Below are 26,246 nucleotides of genomic sequence, written 5' to 3' on the forward strand. Positions count from 1 at the left end.
TGGCTACCTGATTTTCAGAGGCCATCCCTCTAAGAACGATTTCTGCCAAGGTAGTGGTGGAGGGGTTAACCCAATTCTTTACCACACATGGGCTGCCTGCTGAGATCCAGTCAGAACAGGGAACAAATTTTATGTCCAGTAGTTTTCAAAAGATCATGGGTAATCAGGGCATAACCCAGCTAAAGTCCTCAGCCTACCACTCACAGTCACAAGGGGCTTTGGAGCAGTACCATCAGACACTAAAGACAATGATCAGGGCATACTGCTATGAGTACGCCCATGACTCAGACAAAGGGCTGGAATTTCTTCTGTTTGCTACCAGAGACTCACCCAATGAGTCCACTGCCTGTAGTCCCTTTGAATTAGTTTATGGACATGAGGTGAGAGGTCCTCTAAAACTAATCAAGGAGAGATTTTTGGGACACAGGAAAGAATCTTCCCTGTTATACTACATCTTCATGTTCTGGGAATGGCTCACGAAAGCCTGTGCGGTGGCTGAGGCACACCTAAAAACCTCTGAGACAACAATGAAAAGGCAGGGGGATAAACATGCTAAGGCCAGAAGATTTCAGCCTGGAGACCATGTGTTAGTGCTATTACCAATACAGGGAGAACCATAGAAAACCCGATTCAGTTGCCCGTACAGAATAGTAAAGAGAATTAGCCAGGTGAATTATACAATTGACACCCCAGATCATAGGAATGGGCAAATGCTGTGCGACATCACTATTTTAGAACAGTATGACAGCTGGGAAGGGAACAAACAAACACAAGTCTGTCAGGCCGTCAGGAAAAAGGAAGGCAAAAGGGACAGTGAGGACGAGTTAGAGGAAGGCCTGGAGGATTTCCAAAACAAACCACCTACCGTCTGGTTAGCTAACAGTGAAATATTAAGAAAATTAGACACTGTTCTCTTATTTAAATGCAGGACAGAGAGGAGACCTACCAAAGCTGCTCACAGGGACAAACCAGGGTGCACAACCCTCACCCTACATGATGTAGATGTAGGAGAGACCCCGCCCATAGAACAAAATTCCTATCGCCTAGGTCCCAGGAGACTGACCCAGGTTCAGGAGGAAATTCAGAAATTCTGGAGCACAAGCTGATTTAGCCCAGTCAGAGCAGCTGGAGTTCCCCACTTTTGCTGAGGCCCAAACCCGATGGCTCAACAAAGCTCTGCCTAAGATTAATGCAGTGACTAGAACTGATTCCTACTCAATTCCCCGCCTGGAAGCCAGTATTTTAGAGTAGGAAACATCACCTACATAACCAAAATAGATTTGTCAAAATGGTACTGGCAGGTTCCCTTAGCCCCTGCACTAAAGAAATCTCAGCTTTTGTTACCCCAGACGGCTTATTCCCGTTCCGGGTGATGCCCTTTGGGTTAAGAAATGCCCCAGCCACCTTCCAAAGGCTGATGCACCAGGTAGTGGCTGGCCTGCCCAACTGTGTAGAGTACCTGGATGATCTGTTAGTGTACAGTGATACCTGGGGGGACCATCTAGACCAGTTAGAAGCCCTCTTCTGAAAGTTTCAGATGGCTGACCTCGTGGTGAATCTTGCAAAGAGCGAGCTTGCTAAAGCTCAAGTAGCCTACCTAGGGCATGTTGTGGGTAATGGGCAAGTGTTGCCCAGATCATCAAAGGTACAGGTGCTGATAGATTTTCCCGTCCCCATGACCAAACGGGAAATAATGTGTTTTTTGGGGATGTGTCGGTTTTACCACAAGTGTGTCCCAAACTTCAGCACTACAGCCGCCCCAATGGCAGAGTTATTACAGAAAAAAGCAAAGGTAGTGTGGTCAGGGAGGTGCCAAACAGCTTTCAAGAGGCTGAAAGCCATCTTAACCAATGAACTGGTGCTGGCAGCTCCAAACTTTAACAAACCATTTAAAGTAGCAGTGGATGCTAGTGACCGAAGGGTAGGTGCTGTCCTGTTCCAAGATGATGAGTGAGGCATTGAGAGACCTGTTGGGTATTTCTTCAAAAAATTAAACAAACATCAAAGGAGATGCTCTACAGTGGAGAAGGAAGCCCTGGGACTGTTGCTGCTTTCAAACATTTTGAGGTACATGTCCAAAATGGATATAGAGAGACCGGAGCTTATACCGACCACAATCCTTTGACCTTTATAGAAAAATTCAAAACCCACAATGCAAGGCTTTTTCGTTGGAGCCTGCTACTGCAACCTTACCACCTAAAGATTATCCACATTGCAGGGAAAAACAATGTGAAAACTGACGCTTTATCTCGGGTTTAGCTCAGCACAGAACAATCTCAGATTTAAAAAAACGAGAGCATGGCCATGATGAGTGTGTGTGTACAGTTTTTAAAAAAACAAAGCAAGTAAGTAATCAAGCACCTACTGAATTGGCCAGTACATCCACTTTAAGAAAAAAATTAAACTTGCTGTGGTCTAACAAGGAGAGGGAAAAGAGGGAAGCCCTTTGACTCCTCCTCACTTGACCGTAACAATATAGTAACTTAAATTATCGCAGTTAAAATCGAAGACTCCATGCCTTTTCTTTGATATTTATGCAAAACAGCCCTCATCCTCAAATTTTGATTACTTTTACTATCCAATAAATTGCTCCACAGAGTCATTTACAGCGCAGAAGGAGGGCTTTCAGCCCAATGAGTCCATGCCGGCTCTCCGCAGAGCAATCCAATCAGTCCCACACCCCCGCTCGATCCCTGTAACTCTGAAGGTTTATTTCCTTCAAGTGCTCATCCAATTTCCTTTTGAAATCATCGAAAGTCTCCGCTTCCAGCATCCTTGTGGGCGATCAGTTCCAGAACATTAAGACTCGCTGCAAAAAAAGGTTCTTCCTCATATTCTGCCTACATCACTTGCCCTAAACCTTCAGTCTGTGTCCTGTGGTCCTTGTACCATCAGTTTATAGCAACAGTTTTTCATTATCTAAATCTGTCATAATCTTGCACACCTCTATCAGTGCTGACAGTGCTGACCTTGTTTTCACTGGAGTGCTAACTTGGGTTGCATTAGAGTGCTAAAGTGGAAGTTTGGTGACTGAGGAAGTTCGGTGAGGAGGGAGCGAGGAGCTCCTTTCATTTCCTCCCTGTCCTCAGAGTGAGGGGAGCCGAGAGTTTCCAAAGAGCACAGCTGACTGATGAGTAAGTCTTGGTGGGTACTTTTCAAACTGGATTGAATTATACGTCATTGTTTTAGCAAGACTTAGTTGTTTTAAAAAAATTATAATAGTCTTCTAAAGTTTTAAATTTAAAGGGTTTAGTCATGGCAGGAGAGCTTAAAGCCGTGGTTTGCTCCTCTTGCTGCATGTGGGAATCCGGGACCATTTCCACTCCCCTGGACCAGCATGTGTGCAGGAAGTGTGTCCAGCTGCAGCTCCTGGAAGCTCGGGTTTCAGAGCTGGAATGGCGGCTGGAAACACTGTGGAGCATCCGCGAGTCTGAGAGCATTGTGGATAGCACGTATAGAGAGGTGGTCACACCGCAGTTGAAGGGAGTTGAGGAAGGAAAAAATGGGTGACCACCAGGCAGTCCAAGAGAAACAGGCAAGTAGTTCAGGAGTCCCCTGGAGTCCCGCTTGCAAATCGGTATTCCATTTTGGAGGCTGATGAGGCTGGTTCCTCCAGGGAGTGCGGACAGAGCCAAGCTTCTGGCACCGCAAGCAGCCTGTCTGTACAGGAAGGGGGAAAGAGAGGAAGAGCAATAGTAATAGGGGATTCTATAGTCAGGGGAACAGATAGGCGCTACTGTGGCCGTCAACGTGACTCCCGGATGGTGTGTTGCCTCCCTGGTGCCAGGGTCCGGAATGTCAGTGAACGGCTGCAGGGCATCCTGAATGGGGAGGGTGATGAGGCAGAGGTCATGGTACATGTTGGTACCAATGACATAGGTAGAAAGAGGGATGAGGTCTTGCATCAAGAATTCAGTGGGTTAGGCAGCAGACTAAAAAGAAGGACCTCTCGGGTTGTAATCTCTGGATTACTCCCAGTGCCATGTGCTAGCGAGTATAGAAATAGGAGAACAGCACAGATGAACGCGTGGCTTAAGAGTTGGTGCAGGAGGGAAGGTTTTAGATTCCTGGACCACTGGGACCGTTTCTGGGGAAGGTGGGACCTGTACAAGCGGGACGGTCGACATCTGAACCAGAGGGAGACTAACATCCTTGCTGGCGGGTTTGCTAGTGCTGTTTGGAAGAGTTTAAACTAATTTGGCGGGGGAGGGGATGCAGACTCCTAACAGAATAGGGACACAGCGAAACACAGGAAAGCGAACAAGTCAGAGGGAATACAGCGGAAGTAAGTTTCAAGGGAGTAAGACCAGGATGGAAGGCCTCTACTTTATTGCCAGGAGTATTGCAGGTAAAACGGATGAGTTAAGGGCAAGGATTGACACGTGGAATTGTGATATAGTAGCCATCACGGAGACATGGTTGAGGGAGGGGCAGGATTGGCAGCTCAATATCCTGGGATATAGAATCTTCAGGCGAGACAGAGGAGGGGGTAAAAGAGGAGGGGGCATTGCAATATTAGTTAAGGAGTCAGTTACTGCAGTAAGGAGAGATAATATCTTGGAGGGGGCATCAAATGAAGCTTTATGGGTAGAGTTTAGGAATAAAAAGGGACAGCCACATTGCTAGGTGTTTATTATAGACCCCCAGATAGTCAGTGGGAAATTGAGGAGCAAATATGTGCGCAATTTGCAGAGGTGTGTAAAAATAATAGGGTAATTATATTAGGTGATTTCAACTTTCCCAACATTAATTGGGATAGTCATCGTGTTAAGGGCTCAGATGGAGTGGAGTTCTTAAAATGTATACAGGAGAACTTTTTAGCTCAATATGGAGAGGATCCAACAAGGGAGGGTGCAGTGCTGGACCTAATTCTGGGGAATGAAGCCGGACAGGTGGTTGATGTGTTGGTGGGGGTGCATTTTGGTGATAGAGACCACAACATGGTACAATTTAAGCTTGTTATGGAGAAAGAAATAGACAAGTTGCAAAAAAAGGTTTGGATTGGGGGAGAGCGAATTTTAGTAAAATAAGGCAGGATCTGGCCAAGGTAGACTGGAAAGAGTTACTTGTCGGGAAATCTACAGAAGAGCAGTGGGGGGCATTCAAAAAGGAAATGGGGAGGGTACAGGCCCAACATGTTCCCTCTAGGATAATAGGTAGGAGCAACAAGCCCAGAGAACCATGGATGACCAGAAACATTCAGGGTACGATGAGAAGGAAAAGAGAGGCTTTTAGCAAATACAAGGAAAGCAAATCAATGGAAGCATTAGTGGAGTATAGAAAGTGTAGGATGGAGCTTAAGAAAGCAATTAGGAGAGCAAAGAGGGGATATGAGAAAGCTCTGGCTGGTAAAAGTAGGGAAAATCCCAAGATATTCTATAAGTATATCAATGGGAAGAGGATAACCAGGGAAAGAGTAGGACCCATTAGGGACCAACGGGGGAAATTTGTGGGTGGAGCCAGAGGACATTGGTAGGGTGTTGAATGAATACTTCACATCTGTCTTCACCCAAGAGAAAGAGGATGTAGATATGGAACTCAGAGAGAGAGAGACTGTGAGGTTCCTGAGCAAATTGTCATAGGCAGTGACAAGGTATTGGAGGCTTTGGAAGGCTTAAAAGTGGACAAATCTCCAGGTCCGGACGATTTGTGTCCCAGGATGCTGTGGGAGGCGAGGGTGGAGATTGCAGGGGCTCTGACCCTAATTTTTAATTCCTCTCTGGCCACGGGGGAGGTGCCAGAGGACTGGAGAACAGCTAATGTGGTCCCACTATTTAAGAAAGGTTGTAGAGATAAGCCAGGGAACTACAGACCAGTGAGTCTCACGTCAGTGATAGGGAAACTATTGGAGAAAATTCTGAAGGAGAGAATCTATCTTCACTTGGAGAGGCAAAATTTGATTAGGAATAGTCAGCATGGCTTTATCAGAGGGAGGTCATGCCGAACAAATTTGATTGAATTTTTTGAGCATGTGACCAGGTGTGTAGATGAGGGTAGTGCAGTTGATGTAGTTTACATGGATTTCAGCAAAGCCTTCGACAAGGTCCCACATGGAGACTTATCAAGAAAGCAAATGCACATGGGATACAAGGTAACTTGATAAGGTGGATTCAAAATTGGCTTAGCTGTCGGAGACAGAGAGTGATGACAGACGGCTGTTTTAGTGACTGGAAGCCAGTGTCCAGTGGCGTACCACAGGGATCTGTGCTGGGTCCCCTATTGTTTGTCATTTATATAAACGACATAGATGACAATGTGGGGGGTAGGATCAGTAAGTTCGCGGATGACACAAAGATTGGCCAAGTGGTTAACAGTGAGGTGGTGTGTCTTAGGTTACAGGACGATTTAGATGGGATGGTCAAATGGGCAGAAAAGTGGCAGATGGAATTTAACGCTGAAAAGTGTGAGGTGATACACTTTGCAAGGAGTAATGTGACACGGAAGTATTCATTGAATGGCCTGACACTGGGAAGTTCCGAGGAACAAAGGGACCTTGGCGTGTTTGTCCATAGATCTCTGAAGGCAGAAGGGTAGGTTAATAGGGTGGTGAAAAAGGCATATGGGACACTTGCCTTTCTCAATCGAGGCACAGATTACAAAAGCAGGGAGGTCATGTTGGAGTTGTATAGAACTTTGGTAAGGCCACAGCTGAAGTACTGTGTGCAATTCTGGTTGCCACATTATAGGAAGGATGTGATTGCATTGGAGGGGGTGCAGAGACGATTCACCAGGATGTTGCCTGGGATGGAACATTTAAGCTATGACGAGAGGTTGGATAGGCTTGGGTTGTTTTCACTGGAGCAGAGAAGACTGAGGGGGTGACCTGATTGAGGTGTACAAGATTATGAGGGGCATGGACAGGGTGGATAGGGAGCAGCTGTTCCCCTCAGCTGAAGGGTCAGTTACGAGGGGTCACAAGTTTAAGGTGAGGGGCGGGAGGTTTAAGGGGGATTTGAGGAAGAACTTTTTTACCCAGAGGGTGGTGATGGTCTGGAATGCCCTGCCTGAGAGGGCGGTAGAGGCAGGTTGCTTCACATCCTTTAAAAAGTACCTGGATGAGCACTTGGCACGTCATAACATTCAAGGCGATGGGCCAAGTGCTGGCAAATGGGATTAGGTAAACAGGTCAGGTGTCTTTAATGCATCGGTGCAGACTCGATGGGCCGAAGGGCCTCTTCTGTACTGTATTATTCTGTGATTCTATCAAATTTCCCCTCAATCTCCTTTGCTCCAGGGAGAACAACCCCAGCTTTTCCAAACTAACCTTGTAACTAAAATGATCCATTCCTGGAAGCATTCTGGTAAATCTCCTCTGCACCTTCTCAAGGACCCTCACATCTTTCCTGAAGTGTGGTGACCAGAACTGGATGCAATACTTTAGTTAGGACCTAACCAGAGCTTTACAAAGGTTCAGCACAACTTCCCTCCTTTTGTACTCAATGCCTCTATTTATGAAACCCAAGATCCCATATGCTTTGCTAACCACTCTCTCAATATGTTCTGTCACCTACAAAGATCAATGCACATGCACCCCCCAGGTCCCTTAGTTCCTGCACACTCTTTAAAACTACACCATTAAGTATACATTGCCTCATCCTATCCCTTCTGCCAAAATGCATCACCTCATACTTGTCTGTATTAAATTCTATTTGCCACTTGTCTGCCCATTCTGCTAGCTTATCTATGTCCTGTTGCAGATGGTTCGTATCATCCTCACTATTTGCCATTCCTCCAAGTTTGGTATCATTGGCAAATGTTGAAATTTTACTCTGTATTCCAAGATCCAAGTCATTTATATATAGCAAAAAAAGCAGTAGACCTAGGACTGACCCTTCGGGATCACCATTGTCTACCATCCTCCAGTTTGAAAAACCTTCATCCAATTGGACACTGACCCTCATATTCCCCTGGAGTTTTTCATTTTTGGTCACTTCACATTTCACAAGGCCTACAAAATTCTGCCACAGTGTGAATATCCAGTCTTACTGTCAATCATAAAAAGATTCCTGAAGTTGTATACATCACCCGAATTTAAAAAAATTCTTTCATGGGATATGAGCATCGCTGCGAAGGCCAGCATTTGTTGCCCATCCCTTTTTTTTTAAACAAGGTGGTGGTGAGCTGCCATCTTGAACCACTACTGTCCATGTGGTGTGGGTACACTAACAGTGCTGTTAGGAAGGGAGTTTCAGGATTTTGACCCAGCTACAGTGAAGGAACAGCGATACAGATCTCAGTCAGGACGATGTGTGGCTTGCAGGGGAACTTGCAGGTGGTGAAGTTCCCATGCATCTGCTACCCTTGTCCTTCTAGGTGGTAGAGGTTGCGGGTTTCAAAGGTGCTGTTGAAGGAGGTTTGGCAAATTGCTGCAGTGCATCTTGTAGATGGCACACACAGCTGCCACTGTGCATCAATGGTGGAGGAAGTAAATGCTTAAGGTGGTGGATGGGGTGCTGATCAAGTGGGCTGCTTTGTCCTGGATGGTGTCAAGCATCTTGAGTGTTGTTGGAGCTGCACTCATCCAGGCAAGTGGAGATTATTCCATCAGACTCCTGACTTGCGCCTTGTAGTTGGTGGACAGGCTTTGGGGAGTCAGGAGGTGAGTTACTCACCACAGAATTCCCAGTCTCTGACCTGTTCTTGTAGCCACAGTATTTATATGGCTGGTCCAGTTAAGTTTCTGGTCAATGGTGACTCCCAGGGATGTTGATAGTGGGGAACTTCAACGATGGTAATGCCGTTGAATGTGAAAGAGAGATGGTTAGATTCTCTTTTGTTGGAGATGGTCATTGCCTGATACTTGTGTGGTGCGAATGTAAGTTGCCACTTATCAGCCCAAGCCTGAATGTTGTCCAGGTCTTGCTGCATCTGGGTACAGACTGCTTCAATATCTGAGGACTCACAAATGCTGCTGGACACTGTACAATCAACAGCGAACATCCAAACTTTTGACCTTACGATGGAGGGAAGGTCATTGTTGAAGCAGCTGAAGATGGTTGGGCCTAGGACACTACCCTGAGGAACTCCGGCAGTGATGTCCTGAGGCTTAGATGTTTGGCCTCCAAAAACTACACCATCTTCCTTTGTGCTCGGTTTGACTCCAAACAGTGGAGTGTTCTCCCCCTCATTGCCATTGACTTCAATTTTGCTAGGGCTCCTTGATGCCACATTCAGTCAAATGCCTTGAAGTCAAGGGCAGTCACTTTCATCTCAGCTCTTGAATTTAGCTCTTTTGTCCATGTCTAGACCAAGGCTGTAATGAAATCTGGAGCCAAGTGACCTTGACAGAACCTAAACTGAACATCGGTGAGCAGGTTATTGCTGTGTAAGTGCCACTTGATAGCACTGTTGATGACCCCTTCCATCACTTTGCTGGTGATTGAGAGTAGGACAGTTGATGAGCAGTGGCAGATGTTTAAGGAGATATTCAATTCCTCCCAACTGAAATATATTCCAGAGGGGAAGAAAGATTGTAAGAGGGGGAAAAACATCCATGGCTAAGCAAGGAAGTTATGGATAACATAAAGACAAAAACTAAGGCATACCATATTGCAAAGGCCAGTGGCAGGCTGGAAGATTGGGAAACTTTTAAAGATCAACAAAGGGTTACTAAAAAAGGAATAAAAAGAGCAAAGGTAAATTATTAAAGAAAACTAGCACAAAATATAAAAACAGATAGCAAAAGCTTCTATAAGTATATAAAAGGGAAGAGAATAGCTAAAGTGAATGTTGGTCCCTTGGAGGATGTGACTGGGGAGCTAATAGTGGGGAACACAGAAATGGCAGAGACACTAAATCAGTATTTTGCTTCAGTTTTCACGGTAGAGGACACTAGTACCACCCCAATAGTACCAGATAATGCAGAGGTTATAGAAAGGGAAGAACTTAGAACAATCATCATCATTAGGGAAAAAGTACTGAGAAAACTATTGGGATCGAAGGCAGAGAAGTCCCCAGGGTCTGATGGCCTACATCCTGGGGTCCTAAAGGAAGTGGCAGTGGAGATAGTGGATCCATTGGTTGTAATATTCCAAAATTCCCTGGATGCGGCGAAGGATCCAGTGGATTGGAAAAATTCTATTATAACACCCTTATTCAAAAAGGGAGGGAGGCAGAAAGTACGAAACTATAGACCAGTTAGTTTAACATCTGTCATTGGGAAATTGTTAGCATCCATTATTAAGGAAGTAATAACAGGTCATTTAGAAAGTCAAAACACAATCCATCAGAGTCAGCATGGTTTTATGAAGGGTAAATCGTGTTTGACTAATTTGCTAGAGTTCTTTGAAGATGTAACAAGTAAAGTGGATAATGGGGATCCTGTAGATGTAGTATATCTGAACTTCCAGAAGGCATTTGATAAGATGCCGCACAAAAGGTTAATACACAAGGTAAGATCACATGGGGTTAGGGGCAATTTATTAGCTTGGATAGAGGTTTGGCTAACTAACAGAAAACAGAGAGTCGGGATAAGTGCGTCCTTTTCTGGTTGGTAAGATGTAACTAGTGGGGTGCCACAGGGGTCGGTCCTCGGGCCCCAACTATTTACAATCTATATAAATGACTTGGATGCAGGGATAGAAAGTACTATAGCCAAATTTGCAGATGACACTAAAATAGGTGGGATAGTAAGTTGCAATAAAGAAATAAGAATTTGACAAATGGATATGGATAGGTTAGGTGAATGGGCCAAAATTTGGCAGATGGAGTTTAATGTGGATAAGTGTAAGATTATCCATTTTGGTCGGAAGAATAGAAAGGCAAATTATTATCTAAATGGAGAGAAACTTCAGAGTGCTTCGGTGCAGAGGGATCTGGGTGTCCTCGTGCATGAATCGCAGAAAACTAGTTTGCAGGTACAGCAGGTAATAAGGAAGGCAAATAGAATTTTGGCATTTATTGCTAAAGGAACAGAATATAAAAGTAGGGAAGTGTTGCTGCTACTGTACAAGGCATTAGTGAGACCGCAGCTGGAGTATTGCATAAGGTTTTGGTCCCCTTACTTGAGGAGGGATGTAGTTGCATTGGAGGCAGTACAGAGGAGGTTCACTAGATTGATTCCAGAGATGAGGGGTTTGTCTTATGAAGAGAGATTGAGCCTTTACTCTCTAGAGTTTAGAAGAATGAGAGGAGATCTAATTGAGATATATAAGATGATTAAGGGGATTGACAAAGTAGACATAGAGAGGATGTTTCCTCTTGTGGGGCAATCTAGAATGAGAGGTCATAGTTTTAGGATAAGGGGTAGCAGATTTAAAACAGAGATGAGGAGATACTTCTCTCAAAGGGTCGTGAATCTGTAGAATTCACTATCCCAGAGTGTGGTGGATGCCGGGACATTGAGCAAATTTAAGGAGGAGATAAGACAGATTTTTAATTAGAAATGGGTTGAAGGGTTATGGAGAACGAGCAGGAAAGTGGAGTTGAGGCTGTGATGAGATCAGCCATGATCGTATTGAATGACAGAACAGGCTCAAGAGGCTGAATTGCCTACTCCTGCTCCTAGTTCTTATGAGAGTAGACTGGGATCTGTTAGTTTGAGCCTCCTCAGCTAACAATGATGGGTCTGACAACTTGCAAGATTCAGTCAACTCACACAAATACTCAAAGGAAACATAGAAAAGGATAGCATGTGGGTAATTTTAATAATGACCAGAAAATTCTTGGAGCTGCTTTTACTTTGTTCATGTCACTTAGTCAAAGGTCTGGTCTACAAGTGTAGACGGGATTTCCGCCACAGGTCCAGTGAGGTAATGTGGTGAACTGGGAGCAATCCTGAATATTTCACAGCCCATGTTTTCCTATTTTTTTGAACTTCTTTAATGTTCTTATGCTATAATCATTATTCCCAGTAGTACATGTTCAGTTTAGCGGAGAAAACAAGATGGCAGCTGAAAGGCTGTGACAAATATTTGGAGCAATTTCACTTGTTCACTTTCTCCTTCCTTTTACTGATCGAGTTTGCTGACTGGTTTTGCTTCAATCATTGCTTTTGTATGTCCTTAGTGGCTCTTCACTGGTAACTCTTACTGGTTGTTTTCCTTGCCTTTGGTTCATGCATTCCATACCTCTCCAATTCTGATTTGTTGCAGTTTTATAAATGTGAAAAACAGGCCAATGATATTCATTTGGCACTGACGTGTGACAGAGGAAGTGTAATGTGCCAGACAAAATGTGCATGAGAGACAATGGGCTGGATTTTATGCACCTGGTGGAGGAACCGATGCAGGGCCAGAAAGGGGAGGGGAACGCCTCCTTGGCTGTTTTGGGGACAGCCGGCTGCATTTAACGATGCTGAGACAATTAACTGCCCTGTGCCAGGGCCCCTATCCCTTTACGGACAGGAATACCGCCCTGATCTGTCAGCCAATCAGAAGGCTGGCAGCTCAGCAGTCCCAGCAGCGCCACCAGGAGTGGTGGCCACTGCTGGTGCTGTAATAGGCCTGGGTACAGGAGCAATCATGGAGGCTCAGAGAGGAGGTGAGTGGGAACAGGCTTCCCTAGGCCGGTCAAGCAGGCCCAGGTCAGGGAGGGTGGATTGTTGAGGGCAGGGGTGCAGTTATTGGCACAGGGGTGGCCTTTGCCACTGGGGGCCTTCAGTGGGCCATAGATTGCCCAAGCAGGAGGACCACCACCACCTCCCCCCCGCACCAGCCCACACGGAGGCAGCCTGGTTTTTACTGGGCGGCCTCCCCATGTGGCGGAAGCTCCCCCACCCCCACTGCCAGCGTTAGTTAAATGCCAGCAGCAGCAGGATGAGGCCCTTAAGTGACCATTAATTGGCGATTTAAGGACCTCAATTGAACTCTCGACCTTCACGGCCCCTGACAAAATTGAATGGCATTGTGAAGGCAACGAGCACTCCACCCCCTGCCTTCCATCGCTATTTTATAGGTTCCCACACCATCCAGCCAGTCCCTAGGGGGCTGATAAAATTCAGCCCAATATTAGATATACACATTTGGATCAATAGGTATCTAGGTAGGTAAATAAACGCAGAGACACAGATATATCTCCAGTAAATCCAATGTTGAGCAATCACCTTTAGAACCAAACAGAAGGGAATGGATGTTTCATAAGTTGACTGAGCATGAGTTTTCAGAAGAAAAGATTCTTCTCCCACCAATTTTTCCCTTCCAGGTTGTGCTTTATTTGTGAACATGTTTCATCCACTGATTTTTCTGGATTGTTGCTGAAGTGGATTGGGAAAGAAACATGGCTGAATTTAACTTTTAGCAGTGGTGGAAAGTGGGCTGTAGCACAATGGCCATCTGTGGCACACCTCACCCAATTTTCCTGTCCATTGGCTTCAACTAATCATGGGCGGTCGATCTGCTACCACCCGTATTCTGGCACTGTCAAAAGTTAACATCAGCCATAGCTTAATTTAACGTCTTCTGTCCATTTTTCTTCAGGCCTCACTGATTAGTTCTGCAACATGTAGCTGAAGTCCTGTTCCACTGGCAACAAGACTGCAGCCATGTCCATTGCATGAAGCACCCAGGAAACACGAATGACATACTTGGCCGAGATAAGACTGGTTTCCTAACAATCTTATCTCTGCCTCTGGTCATTCAATCACAAAAAAGGGAAAATCAGGTGTTGTGTCAGTAGTTCCACTGACCCATCACCTTTTAGACCGGCTAGCCCCCTGCCCTGAGTGACCCCTGGTAATACAGGGTTGAATCACAAACCTGGTGATAGCTTGGTTTCATGCTGTCATCGGGTCGATAAAAAATATGCTGGCAGTACTGCTGATCTAAATCATCACCAGCGATACTGTAAACCAGAAGAAAAAAGACAGATTTTCCCTTACCTTACAACTTTGGCACATGCCTCCAATGAAGAGAGGGTGCTCAAGAGAAATATTTTGACTTCCACAGGCAAGGCAGATATCTGCAAACAGTAAAGAAAAATTAATTAGCTTAAGCTAAACTTAAGCTTGTCGCATAAAGTAATTTCTTAATGAAATGTGAATGTATTTACCTTCAATGTTTCTGCTATTTTGCCTCACATCATAGACTAGCCTCTCTGAAAAACAAAAGACATTTATGAAAAAGATATGGTTGAAGTTTCTGATGTTTTCTTTAGATATCACTGCTGTGGAATTGAAGCATGTTTCCACTGTCAGCAACTAGTGCAAGCATCATACACTCTCAGGCTATGTATAAACCCACTTCCACACTGCCAATTTCATGCTGGTTGACCAGCATTAAACATTTGAGCCTAGTCTTCCCACTGGCTTGAAGTCCAGCCAAAAGTAGGGCAGAATGCCCAGATATCCAGTAAATTACACACTTTACCTGCATAATTTCTGAGGTAAAGCCTAACTTAAATAATCAGGATGAGCACCAGGCATCAGGACTGCCACTGTTTGCAAGTTTGTCCATGGAGGATGTGAACTCCTAAGGATTTACAGACATGCAGCAGCATAATGGGGATGGCATCCAGGAAAACTGATTGGGAAAAGAGCAGAAAAGTCTGTAATATCTGTGAGGCCTTCAGGAGCACAGAGAATCCCACAGGTTTGCCTATGTAGCTGCAGATGTGCCACTTGACCAAGGCAGGCAGAGGAAAGAGGCACTGTTTGGAACAGAATGATGTCGATCTTGAAGGAGAGCTGCTCCAGGACACTGGAAGGATGTAACTGGGGCAGTAAGTGTCAATTTTTTTTTATTCATTCATGGGATGTGGACGATGCTGGCCAGGCCAGCAATTATTGCCCATCCCGAATTGCCCGTGAGATGCCTTCTTGAACCGCTGCAGTCCATTTGGGGTAGGTATACCCACAGTGCTGTTAGGAAGGGAGTTCTAGGATTTTGACCCAGCGACAGTGAAGGAACGGCAATATAGTTCCAAGTCAGGATGGTGTGTGACTTGGAGGGGAACTTGCAGGTGATGGTGTTCCCATGTATTTGCTGCCCTTGTCCTTCTAGTTGGTACATGGGTTTGGAAGGTGCTGTCTGAGGAGTCTTGGTGCATTGCTGCAGTGCATCTTGTAGATGGTACACACTGCTGCCACTGTGCGTCGGTGGTGGAGGGAGTGAATGTTTGTAGATGGGGTGCCAATCAAGCGGGCTGCTTTGTCCTGGATGGTGTCGAGCTTCTTGAGTGTTGTTGGAGTTGCACCCATCCAGGCAAGTGGGAGAGTATTCCATCACACTCCTGACTTGTGCCTTGTAGATGGTGGACAGGCTTTGGGGAGTCAGGAGGTGTTACTCGCCTCAGGATTCCTAGCCTCTGACCTGCTCTTGTAGCCATGGTATTTATATGGCTACTCCAGTTCAGTTTCTGGTCAATGGTAGCCCCTACGATGTTGATAGTGGGGGATTCAGCGATGGTAATGCCGTTGAATGTCAACGGGAGACGGTTAGATTCTCTCTTGTTGGAGATGGTCATTGGCTGGCACTTGAGTGGCGCGAATGTTACTTGCCACTTATCAGCCCAAGCCTGGATAATGTCCAGGTCTTGCTGCATTTCAATACGGAATGCTTCAGTATCTGAGGAGTCATGAATGGTGCTGAACATTGTGCAACCATCAGCGAACATCCCCACTTCTGACCTTATGATTGAAGGAAGGTCATTGATGAAGCAGTTGAAGATGGTTGGGCCGAGGACACTACCCTGAGGAACTCCTGCAGTGATGTCCTGGAGCTCAGATGATTGACATCCAACAACCACAACCATTTCCTTTGCGCTAGTTTTGACTCAAGCCAGCGGAGGGTTTTCCCCCTGATTCCCATTGACCTCAGTTTTGCTAGGGCTCCTTGATGCCACATTCGGTCAAATGCTGCCTTGATGTCAAGGGCAGTCACTTTCACCTCACCTCTTGAGTTCAGCTCTTTTGTCCATGTTTGAACCAAGGCTCGAATGAGGTCAGGAGCTGAGTTGCCCTGGTGGAGCCCAAACTGAGCACCACTGAGCAGGTTGTTGCTAAGCAAGTGCCGCTTGATGGCACTGTTGATGACACCTTCCATCACTTTACTGATGATAGAGAGTAGGCTGATGGGGCGATAATTGGCCGGGTTGGACTTGTCCTGCTTTTTGTGTACAGGCCATACCTGGGCAATTTTCCACATTGCAGGGTAGATGCCAGTGTTGTAGCTGTACTGGAAAAGCTTGGCTAGGGGCGCGGCGAGTTCTGGAGTACAGGTCTTCAGTACTATTGCTGGAATATTGTCAGGGCCCATAGTTTTTGCAGTATCCAGTGCCTTCAGTCATTTCTTGCTACCACGCGGAGTGAATCGAATTGGCTGAAGTCTGGCATCTGTGATGCTGGGGACTTCAGGAGGAGGCCGAGATGGATCATCAACTCGGCACTTCTGGCTGAAGATTGTTGCAAATGCTTCAGCCTTATCTTTCGCACTGATGTGCTGGGCTCCCCCATCATTGAGGATGGGGATATTTGTGGAGCCTCCACCTCCAGTTAGTTGTTTAATTGTCCATCACCATTCAAGGCTGGATATGGCAGGACTGCAGAGCTTAGATCTGATCCGTTGGTTATGGGACCGCTTAGCTCTGTCTATCGCATGCTGCTTACGCAGTTTGGCATGCAAGTAGTCCTGGGTTGTAGCTTCACCAGGTTGACACCTCATTTTTAGGTATGCATGGTGCTGCTCCTGGCATGCCCTCCTGCACTCTTCATTGAACCAGGGTTGTTCTCCTAGCTTGATGGTAATGGTAGAGTGGGGGATATGCCGGGCCATGAGGTTACAGATTGTGGTTGAGTACAATTCTGCTGCTGCTGATGGCCCACAGCGCCTCATGGATGCCCAGTTTTGCATTGCTAGATCTGTTCAAAATCTATCCCATTTAGCACAGTGATAATGCCACACAACACGATGGATGGTATCCTCAATGTGAAGGCGGGACTTCGTCTCCACAAGGACTGTGCGGTGGTCACTCCTACCAATACAGTCATGGACAGAAGCATCTGCGGCAGGCAGATTGGTGAGGACGAGGTCAAGTAAGTTTTTCCCTCGTGTTGGATCCCCACCACCTGCCACATACCTAGTCTAGCAGCTATGTCCTTTAGGGCTCGGCCAGCTCGGTCAGTAGTGGTGCTATCGAGCCACTCTTGGTGATGGACATTGAAGTCCCCCACCCAGAGTACATTTTGTGCCCTTGCCACCCTCAGTGCTTCCTCCAAGTGGTGTTCAACATGGAGGAGTACTGACTCATCAGCTGAGGGAGGGCGGTAGGTGGTAATCAGTAGGAGGTTACCTTGCCCATGTTTGACCTGATGCCATGAGACTTCATAGGGTCTGGAGTCCCAGGGCAACTCCCTCCCTACTGTATACCACTGTGCCGCCACCTCTGGCGGGTCTGTCCTGCCGGCGGGACAGGACATACCCGGGGATGGTGATGGCAGTGTCTGGGACATTGTCTGTAAGGTATGATTCTGTGACTATGACTATGTCAGGCTGTTGCTTGACTAGTCTGTGGGACATAAGCCCTCAGATGTTAGTAAGGAGGACTTTGCAGGGTCGACAGGGCTGGGTTTGCCGTTGTCGTTTCCGGTGCCTAGGTCGATGCCGGGTGGTCCGTCCGGTTTCATTCCTTTTTATTGACTTCGTAGCGGTTAGGTACAACTGAGTGGCTTGCTAGGCCGTTTCAGAGGGCATGTAAGAGTGGGTCTGGAATCACATGTAGGCCAGACCAGGTAAGGACAGCACATTTCCTTCCCTAAAGGACAATTCAAACACCCCGTCACTGGAGAAGGCCCATCAATCAGATATTATTGCTGGGAATTTCATTGAAGAAATCTCCTGCTCTGCCACTGTAACTTCGGAAAAAGATTAGGGTTGCCACCAGGAATCCCCATCTCCACATGTGCTGTGACAGCACCTGCTGCAGCTCTAGCGTACTCTCCTTACTGCTCCTGTTGATGCTGCTCCTCCACCTCCTTATCTGCCCACATGTCCCCAAAATCACTCCCATGCCAGCTCTCCTTACTCACCCTCCCTGAAAGCAAAGAATTAATTTTGCCACAATTGTTAAAAAAAAACTCTCTGCCAAAATTGGTAATGAAGTTGCAAATCCTTCCACACCACTCAACGAAGAATTTCAGCAGAAGTACCCACAATTCTTTCTGCAGCTGCTTCCCCCTTTAAAACAGCTTTTATTTGGTGATTGTGGTCATAATCGCCAAGTCGTACTGGGTGGTCCAACCCCTCAGCCCTACTTCCCTTTCAGTCACCTATTCAATTCACAGGGCTCCAATTTGCACAACGGTATTTATTCGACTATTGTTGTGTCCAATCAGCCACCCAGATGGCCTACGTTGAGGACCACAGGAAGATGGCACTGTCAATGGACAATGGGTGGTCATTTTATTCTGACAATTTTCAGGGCACTATCACCCTGTCTTCACTGGGTGGGGGGGGGGGGGGGGCGGGGGTCTCAAAATTCACCCCGGAATCTATTTACTTCATGTGTTCTGCTTGCACCTGTCATCAAAAGATTACAAGCTACCTCCAGATGAGGAGGCCATTTGTTTCATTAATATATCTGTTCAGAAAGACCCTACACTACCCTTTGTTGCATTTAATTGATTCTAGTTTTTGCATCTACTCGTCTATCTGAAGTCCATTCTAAGTGATCATTATTCTTTGCAAGAAGTTGAGCTTCCAAGTGGCATTCCTAAAATCACATCTTACTAGTTTGAACTAGTTTATTCACAGTTTAAATTAAGGTCGTATTCCAGATTTACCTTTCTCATTCCCTCAACAATTTTATGTGACTCTATAAAGTCACCATTCAGATGCCATCTTTCCAGACTGAAAAGCTGAAGTTTCTCCAGTCTTTCCTTATAACCAAGACCCCTGTCACAAAGGATCAGCCTCGTGGCTCCTCTCTGCACAGCCTCCAATGTTTATCTTGTTTTTCGGCCCTCAAGGTGTGATCTGACCAGAGCGTTTTTACAGTTTGATGATGATTTCCAATGACTTATATTCTATTGTTTTGTCAATGTAGTCCATCATTATATCCGCGTCGTTCACTGCACATTGGTTGGACGGGTTTAGCATCGAGTCTGCAAAGACTTTCAACGTCATCCGTAGCTACCCGTAGCCACTAATCATGGAGTATATGTATGAGTATGTTGGCCACTCAATTTTTCTTCCTGTCGGCAGATGTTTGCATTTGTCTGCATTAGAAACAAAGGAACCTGGAGTAGATCATTTGGCCCCTTGAGCCTGTTGCACCATTCAATGAGATCATGGCTGACCTGCAACCTAACTCCATACACTTGCCTTTGCCCTATATTCCTTAATACCTTTGGGTAACAAGAACCTACCAGCCTCAGTTTTAAAATTAACAAGTGATCTAGCATTAATTGCTGTTTGCAAGAGTTTCAAACTTCTACAACTCTTTGCATCAAGAAGTGTTTGCTAATTTCACTCTTGAAAGGTCTGGCTCTAACCTATTGACTATGCCTCCTAGTTCAGTGGTTCTCAAATGTTTTCCCCCCAGGACCACTTAGGCAGGACAAAAGACCCTGTTGAACACCTATCGGTCCTAAACCACCAGCCTTCGCTTGCCACTGCAAAAAATCTCATCAGAATTAATGGGAAGAATGGCGTTGCTTTTGATGAGACATAAATGAGGTGATGTCTGGTTCCAAGCTGGAGAGCTCAGTCTCATGTCAGGCTCCATGCTCAGTCAATTCCTCTTTGTTTTCAGCTGCTCGAGTGCTGAAAATTTGATCTTGCAACTGTATGTTGTAATGGTAACATAAATCTTGCTTATAAAACTACATTGTTGTTGCTTGCACTTACGATGAATCATGCCATGCACACAGAGTCAGTCTGGTTGTGTGATGGCACACAAGTGGCAGGGATGGGAGTTCTGGCCTGTTCTCTCGCACGGCCATGGCATTGCATGTCAGTGACCTGGACTTTGGATCAGTCTGACCCACTTTGTGAACCACTGCCCAAGTCCTCAACTAGCAAAACTAGTTTATCGCAATATACCCTATCTGTTCCCCTTAATATCTTGCAAGGTTTGATCCAATCACATTTTAACCTTCGAAATGCCAGGGAACACAACCCTAGTATGTTTAATCTCTCCTCGTAGCTTTAAATTTAAATGAAATTTCATCAGGAGATTTTTTTTTAACTCTGTTATTTCTGGGCTGTCTCCTTCATTTTTAATGCCCCTCCTAGATGGTATCATCTGCAAATTTGAACAATTTGCACTGAGGGCTGAAGGACAGTTTACTTCTTCCATGAATGCTGCTGCTGTACATATCTAAGTGCTAGAATGGAGAGAGCTGTCTTCTTCTGGCCTCAAAGGCATTCAGGCTGGATTACAGATTGGCATCACACAGAGCTTCGCTGATCTCACTGGTAATATTAAGTCTGCTTTCCAGTAGATCAACAGCCATGTGGGTGCACTGCACAGTACCAGTGCCACAGGAGGAATGAGGATGCATAATGGTGCTATCTCACAGGATGGTTGTGCACATGCGCATTTCTGAAGCCTGCATGTGGCTGAAAGGAAGCAGTGTAGTGCTGCTCATGCAGAAGCAGAGGAGGTGTAGCCTGCAGCAGGTCCATCACAGTATTTAGCTGTCATGAAATGAGAGCCACCTTAGTTCCTCAGGCTCCTACTGGAACACAATAACCAGTCACCTCATGTACTCCAGTGACAAAGGTAGCTCAAGGTGACGTGTAAGAATTTAAACATGGGAAAGTGCACAGGTATGATTAACCCTGGCTGCAGACACTAACTTTGATATTCCAGAAGCTACCTAGTGACGTGTGTTTCTGGGTGATAGAGTGCTCCCACAGTAGGCTATCTTAAACTGAAGGTATTATGTGGCGGTGTTATGGAACACTGCTGATCACAAATGAACCACATATTAAGCGAGTGGAATACTTTCTTGTGAGCGTAAGTTTAAGCATTGTGCAAGAGACCACATATGACCATATGGGTGCAATCAATGATTCCTTGTCGAATCCAGCCATGGTATTTGCGTGGAGGTTGGTTGGTCTACTTGCGATATATAGACAAAGACCAAACAGCAGAGGTCATGCTATGACTGTACAAACTGCATGCCTGCAAATGACCCCTCCATTGTGAAAATATCAAAGTCTTCATAATAGGTGTCAAAAGGAGAAATTTTGCAACAAACGTATTTCTTATATAGATAGACAGTTCCAAGAATTCGTTTGAATATTCAAAACTAACTTCCCATATTTTCTTTTTTCTGACGGGGTTATGATCCGTATCTGTTTGCAATCCATTCCATACTTGTTAAATAAATCAGTTGAACAACAAGTCCATACCTCGAGTTTGTTCATCTATGATTTCTTTGACTTTTAGCTTCTCTGTGCTTCTTCTTGCTTTTTTGGCTGGGGGAGGCAGAGGGTAAGCAGCAGCTTCAGGCTCCACCCAACTTTCTGTATAAACCTCTTTGTAAGGATTTCGCTCCTCTGAAAACCAAAGAACATTGTTGTTACTAGATGCAGCACCATTCTAATGCAAACACTACAAGGAGCAGTAATTGCACAGCTGTGGCATACTGATAGGTTTGGTGATTATTCATAATCATGTAGGTAAAATTCAAATTTCAATGGTCAATAGTGGATTGGCTGCCTGTTATACACTCTGTCTGATTTTTCTTCCATTGAAATCATTGGTGGGTGTTTTGTGCGAATTCGAAAGTCGAATTTTACCCTCCACATATCCTTGTCTTTCTGATTAGATGGTTGGTTAGTTACAAAATGTAACTGATGGCAGTGTCCATCAATAGTCTAAGAATCTATCCTCAAATTTGGTAAAGATATTGTGTAACTTTCTGGTAATGTTATTCAATCCCACTTTATAGATTTTTATATTTCCAATCTTTTCTTCTTTTAAGGCAGTTTTGAAGGGCAGAGTTCAAAACCAGCACAGACTTGTGGGATAAATGTATTCTTTCTCTGAAAGCTGTAAGAGTCCCACTTGGAAAGAATTTTGGCATGAACACAGGGCAGTAGCAAAAAGTGCCTGTAATTTGGCATTAGCTGCTACTGACCTGACTATCTCACTGAGACAGGCTGCCTGATGACTGGTTGTGAAATGTCACACTGGTGCAGTAGGCAATGCTCTTTCGAGTGTAGGGTGGCATAAAATTCTACTCTGGATCTAACTACGTTACACATCATCTGAGAAAGTTTGCTGAATTTCGATATCTTGAAGACTGAAACGCATCTTTCTGGTAGCTGTGAAGGTCCTATATAAAATTTGTTTGGCCAGTCTCAACCAAATTCTTTTGTGGACATGGGACTCAGCACAAAATTGTCAATCTTAATCAGGGAAGGAACAGGATAACTGATGTAGGAGATGGGAAAATGGTATGCACTGGTGGACTGCGGTGCTCTCCTATGTTGGGGGCCGAGGCATCAAATTAATAACATATCTTCACCAAATGTTTTGCTGTTTATGCTGTCCATGGTTGAGTCTAAAATGGTTTCATGTAGGTAGCATTGGTGAAACTCAACTTTCCACAGCTTCAATGTTTGAATGGGATCTAGTTGGATTAAAAATATTGTTTCATTTTACCAGGAGCTCCTTGCAAATTCTTACCTTCATTTTGAGCAGATATTCTTGAAGCTAACTCTGATGCAATGACATTTCAAGGTGTCAAATGACTAGTTAATCAACATTACAGCATGAGAGAGTGCTTAAAGAATGGTCAATGAAATAGAAATAACATTCTACAATGTCAGTATTTATCAATGCTTTATGTAGCAGAACATTCTGTCTGAAACACAGCAGCTATTCTTGTCACTAAAATATTACTTGCCTGGTAATTCTTAGAGGAGTGAAGTCCCAATAACAGGATTGTGAAAATTCCAGCCTAGAACATGTCTTAAATTCATTGGAATGTCTCATCATTTCTCAACTATATAATCAATTGAAGTGCTATGCTACAGTATAGTGTACCAATGGGAAGGGGGCAGGAAAACTGTCTGCTGTTGTCTGAAGGAAGCATAAATCTTTTTAGCCAATCTGATGACAACACTGGTAGATGTTGTTGATATTCACAATCTAAACTTTCCTGTATGAAGAAAGAAGCATGTTTGAACCAAAAAGATGAAAAAGGGAAATTATAAATTACTAAAACAATTAAAAGTCATTGACGACCTACTTTTTATCAGTTTATTTTTACCAACAGATCATTAATTTGCACAGAGAATTCTGATTCACAACTGAGATGCATAATCTACTTCAGCTTCAGAATCCCTGACTTTATTGAAGTTATGAGAAATGAGTTATGGAGATTGAGGCAATAGCCAGCCAGCCGCTTGGGGGGAGAGAATAGCAGCCAGTGGTGTGGGGAGGTAGTGTTGCTGGGAAATGCAGTTGGGGAAGGCGGAGGTACAATTAAAGGGGAAATAAAGTAGGGTAGGGGTAGCTGTTGGGGCGGGCAGGTGGAAATTGCAGCTTTTGAACAATGTTCTCTGATTATGAAAGATTATTGGAGTCATTGTGTAGCGTGCCTACCAGCTTTCATCACATGACAACTTGTGTGCAGGATTTTAAAATTCATGTGTATGGTGTTTCAATGCTTGATAGAATCTCTTGGATCACACCGCAACCCCTAAACATAGGTTGAAAATGTAAACACATACAGTAAACCAATTGCTGATATATAGCCTGTGTTTTGAAGTCTGTCTTTTTTTTGATTGGGCTTTATGTTTCAGCATATTTGGAGTGTTAGAGTGTATGTGGCTCAAAGAATGGTGTGGGAGAAGGGGTTTTGATTCATGGGGCACTGGCCCCAGTACTCGGGAGAGAGGGAGCTGTTCTGTTGGGATAAGCTCCACATAAATTTGGCTGGGATAAGCGCCTTGGCGAATCGTATAACTCGGGCTGTGGATAGGGCTTTAAACAAAAAGACGGGGAGAGGGGTCAGGCGAAGAGAGATTTAGAAATCTAAAGAGAAAATTTTAGGCAATACAGCAGTGCAGCGATTTGGTTAAATACAAGCAGAGTGGGACAGAGAGTTTAACAATAATAGTGCACCAGTGAATAAGGTCTATGCAAAGAATAGTGGTAAAAAAAAAAGAAAATTAAAGACTCTTTATCTGAATTCACAAAGCATTTGTAATAAGATAGACAAACTAGTGACATAAATAGGGATAAATGGATTTGATATAATCACCATTACGGAGACATGGTTGCAAGGTGACCAAGGTTGGGAAATAAATATTCCAGAGTAAGTAACATTTCAAAAAGAGAGGCAGAATGGAAAAGGAGGAGGAGTAACCATGATAGTAAAGGATGACATAAGGAGAGTAGTAAGAAAGGATCTTGGCTTAGAGGATCAGGAAGTAGAATCAATGGAGATTAGGAATAACAAGGGTCAGGAAATACTGCTGGGAGTAGTTTATAGGCCTACTAACAGTAGTTATACCATTGGACAGAACATTAAGCAAGAAATAATTGGAACTTACAACAAAGGCAATGCAATAATCCTGGGGGACTCTAATCTTCATATAAATGATAGATAAATCAAATTGGTAAAGGTAGTCATAAAGGCAGCCATAAAGGCGGGGCTAAAGTGTGGCGAATCGAAGAGACTTAGCAGTTGGCAGGAAAAAAGACAGAGGCGCAAGGAGAGAGCCAACTGTGTAACAGCCCGGACAAACAAATTTTTCTGCAGCACCTGTGGAAGAGCCTTTATAGCCACTCCAGGCGCTGCTCCACATACCACTGACCACCTCCAGGCGCTTACCCATTGTCTCTCGAGACAAGGAGGCCAAAGAAAGAAGTCTGGAAGATGAGTTTGTAGAATGCTTTCACGACAGTTCCCTGGAACAATACATTATTGAATCAACTAAGGACAAAGCTATTTTAGATCTAATATTGTGTATTGAGGCAGGTTTAATTAGTAATCTCAGTGTAAAAGGTGCTCTGGGAAAAAGTGATCAAAATACATATGAATTCCATACTAAGTTTGAGAGCAACATATTTGAGTCCAAAACAAGAATCTTACACTTAAACAAAGCCAATTACATAGGTATGAGGGAGGGCTGGCTAAGGTTGATTGGATAAATAGACTGAAACATATGGTGGTAAATAAATTGTGGGAAACATTTGAAGAAATGATTCAAAATTTTCAACGAAAATACATTCCATTAAAAAAACTCAGTGAGAAAGATCCATCCATGCCTTACTATGGAAGGATAGCATTAGATTTAAAAAAGAGGTTTATAATGTTGTAAAGATAGTAGTAATCCTGAAGATTGGGAGTTTAAGAAACCAGCAAAGGGTGACCAAAAAGTTGATTAAAATGGAACAAACAGAATGAGTGTAAACTAGCCAGGAATATATAAACAGATTGTAAGAGCTTTTACAAGTATATTAAAACGAGAGAGGCTAACATAAATGTTGGTCCCTTAGAGGCAGACATGAGAAATTATCATGGGGAATAAGAAATTGGCAGGGACGTTGATCAAACATTTCATGTCTGTATTCACAGTAGAAGACACAAAATACATACCAGAAATAGAGGGTAACCAAGGGGCTAATAAGAGGAAAATAAAGTAAATATCAGCAGAGAAAAAGTACTAGAGAAACTTAAGGGACTAAATGCCGACAAGTCCCCGAAGCCTTGGGTCTACGACCTAGGATTCTAAAAGAAGTAGCTGCGGAGATAATGGATGCACTGGTCATGATTTTCTAAAAATCCCTAGATTCTAGAATGGTCCCAGTGGATTGGAAGTTAGCAAATGTGATACTGCTATTCCAGAAAGGAAGGAGGGAGAAAACAGGGAACTACATTCATTGGGACAATGCTGGAATCTATTTTTAAAGATGTCTTAACAATGCACTTAGGAAATCACAGTATGATCAGACAGAGTCAACATGGTTTTATGAAAGCAAAATAATATTTGACAAGTTTATTAAAATTCTTTGAGGATATAGCTAGTAGGGTAGATAAAGGGGGCCAGTAGATGTGGTATACTTGGATTTCCAAAAGGCATTTGATAAGGGCCACATAAAGGTTAATATACAAGATACGGGATCATGGAGTTGTGGATAATATATTAGTATGGATGGAGGATTGGTTAACGGACAGGAAGCAGAGAGTAGGATAAACAAGGCATTTTCAAGTTGTCAGGCTGTAACTAGTGGAGCGTTGCAAGGATCAGTGCTGGGACCTCAGCTTTTTACAATCAATATTAATGACCTAGATGAAGAGACCGAGAGTAATATATCAATGCTTGCTGATGATACAAAGCTAGTTGTGA

General features: G+C 44.3%; 1 protein-coding gene across 7 annotated transcripts in view; it reads right to left on the reverse strand.

Annotated features, from left to right (window-relative positions):
• dnmt3ab (DNA (cytosine-5-)-methyltransferase 3 alpha b) overlaps window positions 1-26,246 on the reverse strand; it is a 718,146-nt gene that overhangs the window by 164,554 nt on the left and 527,346 nt on the right. For all 7 annotated transcript variants that reach the window (XM_068023838.1, XM_068023830.1, XM_068023822.1 and 4 more), the window contains 3 exons: window positions 21,291-21,437; window positions 13,987-14,031; window positions 13,817-13,896 (listed from right to left, as the gene is read on the reverse strand). In XM_068023838.1, coding sequence (XP_067879939.1) covers window positions 13,817-13,896; window positions 13,987-14,031; window positions 21,291-21,437 — 272 coding nt within the window. The remainder of the gene's footprint in view (window positions 1-13,816; window positions 13,897-13,986; window positions 14,032-21,290; window positions 21,438-26,246) is intronic.

The sequence above is a fragment of the Heterodontus francisci genome, chromosome 3, assembly GCF_036365525.1.
Source record: "Heterodontus francisci isolate sHetFra1 chromosome 3, sHetFra1.hap1, whole genome shotgun sequence".
Classification (NCBI taxonomy): domain Eukaryota; kingdom Metazoa; phylum Chordata; class Chondrichthyes; order Heterodontiformes; family Heterodontidae; genus Heterodontus; species Heterodontus francisci.